We start from the raw sequence: 8,318 nt of genomic DNA on the forward strand, positions 1-8,318 counted from the left end.
TTACGGTTCCTTTAAGTAATCAGTCTTGGCCTAGTGAGAAAAGGATATTCATAAGAAGTGCTTATTAAATCAAAATTAAATTATATTCTAATTGATTACTAGTAATCAATTATTGGCCTATTTAAGGTAAAGGCCATGTATTTTACTATATCATTAAGTCTCTCATTATTTCTATGACTGAGTCTTATAAATTAAGCATTAACTTTATATTTTCCATTAGATAACAATTTCTTATATAAAATAAATCTTTGATTACTCTACCTTCTTTTCCATCAACTCTGGGGTAATAGTTGGGTCGATAGCAGGAGCAAAAGAATTTGTAGTACTGGATTTTTGTGAAGTTGAAGGAATGAAAATTCCTCCACTGGCATGTTTAAAGTTTATCACTTCTTTTTGTAGATATGGTATCACTCCTCCTGCTGGCTATAGAGAATTAGAAAGAACACAAAGCAGTTACAGGTTCAAATACAAGGTCAAAATTGGGAAGAATATAAAGCAACAGGATTGATATGCAAGGTAAATAATTTATTTAAGAAGTAAAGGACTTTGGGCGCCTGGGTGGCTCAGTTGGTTAAGCGACTGCCTTCGGCTCAGGTCATGATCCTGGAGTCCCTGGATCGAGTCCCGCATCGGGCTCCCTGCTCAGCAAGGAGCTTGCTTCTCTCTCTGACCCTCCCCCCTCTCATGTGCTCTCTCTCTCTCATTCTCTCTGTCTCAAATAAATAAATAAATAAATAAAAAATTAAAAAAAAAAAAAGAAGTAAAGGACTTTATTAGTTTTTTAGATTATAATCTATCATAGAATGGCTATAAATATATGCCAGCAAATGTGGATGTCTCTTAATACCTCATTTTAAATGAGTGTCCCTAGGAGTTTATCTGTTATAGGGAAGTAAATATTTGATGAACTGAGTAAATTGAATCTTGACTGGCAAAAGATTATAGGTGGAAGGAATAATAATTGTTGGTGGAAAAATAATAGTAAAGTCCATTAAAATGAACAATAGTGCAGGAAACTGTCGGCTCCCAGTTGCTGACCTCTGGGAGCACAATGTGGTAAGGGATCTTACCATCACAGCAGTTTCAAGAGCTGTGCCTAGGAGGGGATCTAAGGCTAATTGCTGCTGTCCTCCTGGCATAACCTGTAACATTGGAAAGTTGAAAAAAAGTCTAAATTTTTCATCTATAAAATATGTGGTTTTGCATCCAAGGCAGCTACACACTTCCCAAATTCTTCAATTTTAGTTTCTTAAAAACAAAGATAATCATTTAGATTTGCGAAAGAGAAAAGTAGCTCCTGACACAGGACACACAACTCTGCTTGTGTTGTCAGGAGCTTACCGGACATTTGCTGCTAGGCCCTGGTGTTCTGTTGAACGTTAACAATCCCTCAGAATACGGACATCAGACAAGGTCAAGTCTGAACACGATGAAATAAGACAAAAAACACAAAAAAACAAAAAACAAAAAAACCAAAACCACTGTGTAATCTTGTCTAAAGAAGGTTGCCATGCAAGCCACAAAAATTCCAGGCATCCTCATAACCTGGATAATCTGAGTAACTCTTCCTTCTTTACCATTTCAGAGCCTTTGCCCCACTCTTCTTTGCCTTTATCTTCTAGGTAAGAATTGTTTAATTACCAGTCATAGAATTACCCATCACTTCTTGAGAACACCCAATTCAGAGTGGACCATTATTTCTTGAACTCTCCTCAAAATCACCTGACAGAAGCCCAGACCCTTTGAACAGTCAGTCATCTTCCTATTAAGACACCCCACTGTTCCCCATGTGGGTCTTCCCTCATTGCAATGAGTAGATAAATCTAATTTTGTTCAACTATGGGTGTGTTCCTAATGGTTTTTGGCTGAAGGGTGCTGATAGATTTAATACATTCTGAAGCAAGTCGTTTCAAAAGTTAGGTTTGTTTTTTTTTTTTTTCAATGAAATGTAGCATTACTTACAGGTTCTGCTTGTACTGGAATATATCCAAATTGAGTATAGAATGGCATCTGTCAGATTTTTGAAAAATGGGTTAGATTTGCTGTGATGATTTTGTCATAATTTTGTAATAAATTATTACTTAAAATTATATATATTTATATTATATTAAATGCTTTTTTGAAAGTTCATATGATCTAGGTGGTAAAAATTATTGTTAAATTACGAAGCATCTTTTTAATACCATATGATTTCTAGGTTAAAATTCTTTTCTCTTTAAACTAACACAACTTAATTAGAATTACTACTACCAGTCACTTAAAGCATAATTTTCAGTTTTCTCTAATTTAGTTTTAGAGTGGTGATAAACTATTAAATTTTTTCCCCATTCTAACTAAAAGAAATTAATTATATATGGGCCACCTGAAATTACATTAGAATTCTAAAAATGTACTGTAGGTCCACAAAACTCAATATTAACGTTATCTAGTGATCATAGGTGCCTTCCATCATGGAAGCTATTTTTTTTCCCTTAATAATAACCACATGTAAACGTGACAAGAAGGATGCTCGTAGCTTTTTAAAAGTCAGAAAAAAAATTTTCCAAGATGATTCATCTTTTGGCCTCTGATTTTATTGAAGTCCTCTCACTGACTTCATTCTTTTAAAATCCAGCCTTTGGGCATTTCCAAATTAGTGATATGTTAGGAGAATGCACTGTATCTTTTTTTAAAATTTTATTTTATTATGTTAATCACCATACATTACATCATTAGTTTTTGATGTAGTATTCCATGATTCATTGTTTGGAACGCACTGTATCTTTTTGTGACCACCAGTTCAGGCTTTTGAGCTTTTGCAGTAAATATACTCAGATATTCTCTCCTCTGAAGATTTACCATATCTCCTCTAGTCTCAGATGGAACTAGTCAGACTAAAGTCAAACAGTAGTACCTGCTCCTCAAATTGCTGCTGTCCCGTTTGTGGAGGTGATCGTGTGGCCATTTGTTGAGATTGTTCCCAGGGTAGGAGCATGTAGACTGGATAGTACTGAAGCATCTATTTGTAAACAGAGAAGTATGTAAGAGCTTCCTTTACATCAGCAGAGGCCTTTTTAAAAAGATCTTCAGTTTATATCTAGTAACTTTATGAACAAAATAATGTGTGAAGCAGCCCTTCTCAAACTTTAGAAATAACTCATATTGCACATGATACTGGACTTTGTTTCAAGGTTGCTTGACCAAACACATGAAAGAAGTAGTAAAATAATAGGCTTTTAAGAAAGGGCACCGTGGACTTTTTATACAAACTGTGTACTTTATATACAAACTTTATGTACAGTTTACTTTGTGAATATCTAAGAAGTCATGTCTGACTTACCGGATATTTTCCCTATGTTTTTTAAGAATCATTATTCTGCAGGAATGGTATTAGAAGTTCTGTGATAATGAATGAATTCTCAAGAATGTGTTGCCTTTACTAATTGCCATTTTTTTAAAGATAACCCATAAGCCTTTTTAGAGTATTTGGAAAATCCAGAAATAGACAAGGAACAAATAAAATCACCTGCAACTTTACCACCCACATTATCATGTATTGGCTTCCATTTATGCCTTTGTGTGTCTATACATGCATATGTGTTTATAGAAAATGGGGATCCTAGTACATACATAGAATTTAGTATGTTTTGTGTCCTTGCATAATTAAATAAGAGACTATATTAAACATAAGTTTTAAAAAAACAACTATAGTTTGAGAAGTACATTTTATGTAATGGTTCTTATTTCTGGCTAAGAATTAAAAATCACCTTTTGAGCATTTTAGTAGATAATCTTATTTGGGATCTACTCATCAGGTCTTAATTCATTAGGTGTGGGTAGGGTTCAGGCATTTGTAATTTTCCAAATTACCACCAGAGATTCTAATGCAAAGCCAGGGTGGAGAACCACTGGTTTAGTGGTTAAGGAAAGATGAAGAATTATATTCCAACTCAGCTATTTACTTTCATTAAGGTTGGGAATTTAATCTCATTAAGACTTAGTTCCCTGATCCTTAAAATGAAGTAATCCCACTTACCATGTATCTACCTCTCTAAAGGCTCTGGCATAGAATGAGGTAATGTCTAGAAGTAACTTTTATTTTATAATGAGCGTGGGACAAAAATTACATAATTATGATCACATGAGAGCCAAGTGGTATAACGTTTTATGAAATGGTCAGTACTCTGCTAGTGAATAATTTATCCATGTCCCTATTTCTTTGAACCTAGTCTATTAAAAGTTAATTAGGTGAAACTAATCTTGAGAGGGTTTTCCATATTAGTCTAATGATAATACTAGTTGGCATTCATTTTTTTAAGGTTTAATGGAAATCACCACCATTTGATTGTAATAGGTAATTAAATTGAAAATATCCTGGTAATAGTTTGAGCAGAATGCCCTGACCGCCAAATAATGTGGCAGGTGTTTCTTATCTGTACATCATATCATATTTTATCTGTTTAATGCATCTCCCTCTGAAACAAAATTTAGGGTTAGGCAAAGTCAGCCCATGGTATTTCTCTTGAGTTTCCAAATGCCAGTACAAACATCATGCAGAGGGACCAAGACCAGAGCTTATGGAGCTCTTTTATTCCCAATACGGTAATGCCCTGGAAACTCAGGGGTTCTGGAGACTCTCCTTAGCTGTCCTTTCTTCAGGCTTTATTAAGTGAGCCTAACATTAATAAACTGATGCCAGCCCAGTAACAGTGGTGCTAGACAGTGATAATTCTATTAGTGTTCATAGCCCTGCTATAGGAGTCAGCTACAAGTATAAAAGAAAGCATTAGATAGAGAGTATAGTTAGCCATCTGTCTGTAGGAGGGATGGTATTCTACTCATTTACCTGAGCTTGCTCTTGAGGCATTTTGAAGGAGAACACATAGGGCATAACCTGCCAAAAAAGGTATAAAAAAGTTATACTTGACTTTTTTTTTTTTTAGAGAGAGAGAGAGAGAGTTAGTGCAGGCAGTGGGGAGGGGCAGAGGAAAAGGGGAAGAGAGAATCTTAAGCTGGCTCCACGCCCAGCACAGAGCCCCACATGGGGCTGGATCTCACGACTCTGAGATCATGACCTGAGCTAAAATCAAGAGTTGGATGCTTAACTAGCTGAGCCACCCAGGCACCCCAGTTATATTTGACTTTTTAACATAAAATTCCAGAGCTGTTTTTCCTAGACCTAGCCATATGCATTTGTAATTTGTATTAAAGACTTCTATGACGGGCACCTGGGTGGCTCAGTCGTTAAGCGTCTGCCTTTGGCTCAGGTCATGATCCCAGGGTCCTGGGATCGAGTCCCACATCGGGCTCCCTGCTTGGCAGGAAGCCTGCTTCTCCCTCTCCCACTCCCCCTGCTTGTGTTCCTGCTCTCGCTCTCTCTCTGTCAAATAAATAAATAAAATCTTTAAAAAAAAAAAAAGACTTCTATGACAACAAAGGTCATGTATTATATGTATATCATTAATGCAAATTGTTTCTTCTTTAAAGATGAAATTTCCCTAATTATCTTTTCTCGGACATGTTTTTAATACTCTTGACTTGTGGCTGTGATAGAAGAGCTGATTTAAATGGTATTTTTCATGTTAGAAATCAGAAAAGGAAGTATTTCCAGTGATGGTAGAGCAAATTATGAGAAAGAAGTCTTTCTCAGTAACTGCTGTCTTCTTTTAAAGCTGATTCTTACTCATTTTCACATTCAGTATGTGTTCTCTCTCCTCAGAACAACAGGATAGGAGAGGCCCGACTTACGTGATTAGGGCCCTGCTGGGTCTGCGGTGGTGTTTGAGGCTGTGAGGCGTCCAGCTGTCCCACCTGGGTTCCTTGGGCAAAACTGACCCGTCCTGGGAAAGGTACCTGATTGGGGAGCAGTCCAGCAAACCAGTCAAGAGCTGGTAAAGAGAACTGAGAGAGCCCCGGAATTTGAGCTTGCTGCTGCTGTTGCAGGATCCCAGAGAAAGGAGGGATCCATAAATTAAATGGGCCCTGGAAGGACACAAAAGGAAGAAAGGAAGCATTTCTTTCATTTTGAAAAGAATTTAAAATCAGTCCTAAGCAAGAAAAAGGCAAAATGTAGACAATTTCTGTAATTCCATTGCTGCATTATAAAAAAGGATGGCATCTTAGCACATTATGAGCTGTGCAAATAGCATGAAGAATGCCAACTTCCCAATGGCCATAAAAAATATGGGGCAGAATGAGATGGATAAAGAGTATGGTTTCTGCAGTTGCCAGACTGGTTTTAAGTCCTTTTTTTTTTTTTTTTAACAGTTGAGTATGACTTTGTGTAAGTAGTTAATTTATCTCACAGTTGTGAGAATTTGTGCCTGGCACTTACCAAGTTTTCAATAAGTAAATGTTAATCAGATTGCAACGTTTACTTTTGTCTTCAAATAAATGGTCGTTAGAATATATCGGACAAATTCATAACCTTAAAAATTGAGATTTCAGAAATGAAATCAGTAAACATTTTGTTCTCTACAAAGTACTATAAGAACTAAGCAGTCGAAAAATATTCTTAAAATAATTATTGAGGTACCTGAAGCTGTAGGGGCTGAAGTTGAGCATTATTAAGACTCAGAAGTAACTAGAAAAGGAAAGATAATATGAAAACAAGATGAGTACAGATGCTAAAACTATCAAGAACAAGATTTACTACAAATATAGAACAAGCCAGGGCTGACCAATCAGTTTCCTGCTAGGGGTGTTTTCTCACTAAGCTTGTACTAAATTACAGTGATTAGAGAATGGGATTTAACGACCTCTCCCCTGCTGGGTCTGAGATTGCACAACTTCAGCCCATTCCAGTGGTTTAGTCAGTCATTTTTATGCTCTTAAACACCTGTGTACACCCATATTGGGTGCTATTAAAATAAAAAGATATATGAGATACTGTCTCTGCCTTTAAAGAATTTACAGTCACACAAGGGAGCAAAATAATATTCTAGAAAAAACCTGGTATACCAAATAAACATGAACATTGGAAATGCATTCGGATATAAGAGCTAGTGGATAGGAATGCAGGATAAATTAATTAAGGCTTTTTAAAAAGATTTATTTATTTATTTTAGAGAAAGAGTGAGAGAGCATGGTGGACAGGGGGAGAGAGAGGGAGAGAGAATCTCAAGCAGACTTTCTGCTGATTGTGGAGCCCAAGGAGGGGCACTAGATCTCAAGACCCTGAGATCTTGACCTGAGCCAAAATCAAGAGTAGGAGGCTTTATTGACTGAGCCACCCAGGTGCCTTTCCCCCCTCCTTTTTAAGGTTTGTTTATTTGAGAAAGTGCGAGCTAGAAAATGAAGGTTTTTATCTCTTCTCCCCTGGGTTTCCCTAAAAAAAAAAAAAAATGGAGAGCTTGTTGTATGTATTTAAACTAACCTCATTGCTGTTGCTTGCAGACATCAGGTGCTGTGGGATAAGCTAAAAAATAAAACCCAGAAATGGTCAAAGAAGGATTTGTTACAGGTTTCACAGGATGATTTTAGATGTACCATGAAATCACTTACTGGGGCTGACATTGTGGCTCCCAGTAGCCCAAGAAGAATTATGGTTTTCATTTTCAGATGAAATATCTAGAAAATAAGGTGTGAAATTGAGCTTTAAATAGACCCTCTATCCTAAAAATCATAACAATAAGTGGTTGGTATTGTTCAATCAGAAGAGTAGTTGGGTGAATTCTATAGTATTTACTTATATATTAGGATTTAAAATAAAAAAGGTAGATTTATAAATATTTATAACAGAAATAATTCTTTTTCTCAGAGCAGCTGTTTACAAAAACCAGAATTGTTTGCTTGCCCTTTTAGCTTGACCAAATGATTCATTTGGTGGCATGTGATGTAGTTGAATGAGTTAATGAACAAGATGGCCTCATCACTTGCGCTGTTCTGTACATCAGGGAATGGGTCCTTCTGATCATGGGTGGCCCATGACTGGGGTCAATGAACTAGGTCTTTATTATGAAAACAGTTTTAATGTCTATTTAACGTAGTAGTAAAAATACTACAATAAAGATCTGACAATAGTCCGATAACAGATACAAGTCCATTTAAAAGTCTAGTAACATAAAATATATTGAAACTGAGCAACTGAGTCAATATTTTTCTAATTTAAGGAAAGAGATTATGAAATGAAACTGTAATATTGATTTATAATGCAACCTGTGGAAGCATATTAGCTCTTGTCCTCCAGGTGTAAAAACTCCTGCCCTAATTCAAATTACTGATCTATATAAGCATTGAGGGGACCCTGGTAGTTTAACCTTCCGAATTGACTGATTTGGGCTCTTAAAATTATGAAAGCAAAGATTTTGATATCTTACCTCAATCCTTTGCCTAAGAAG

The 8,318-nt window shown here is 36.1% G+C and overlaps 1 protein-coding gene across 1 annotated transcript; it reads right to left on the reverse strand.

The window, feature by feature from the left end:
* Positions 1 to 7,533, reverse strand: ODAM (odontogenic, ameloblast associated). Its single transcript, XM_081813078.1, has 10 exons — positions 7,483 to 7,533; positions 7,355 to 7,396; positions 6,515 to 6,562; positions 5,728 to 5,961; positions 4,826 to 4,873; positions 2,894 to 2,998; positions 1,963 to 2,010; positions 1,071 to 1,142; positions 262 to 423; positions 1 to 30 (listed from the first exon to the last, which is right to left on the reverse strand). The coding sequence occupies exons 1-10, from the start codon at positions 7,531 to 7,533 to the stop codon at positions 1 to 3; spliced, it is 840 nt and encodes a 279-aa protein (XP_081669204.1).
* Positions 7,534 to 8,318: the final 785 nt, after the last annotated feature.

This window comes from Leptonychotes weddellii, chromosome 2, assembly GCF_054177405.1.
Source record: "Leptonychotes weddellii isolate Sample4059 chromosome 2, ASM5417740v2, whole genome shotgun sequence".
Lineage (NCBI taxonomy): Eukaryota > Metazoa > Chordata > Mammalia > Carnivora > Phocidae > Leptonychotes > Leptonychotes weddellii.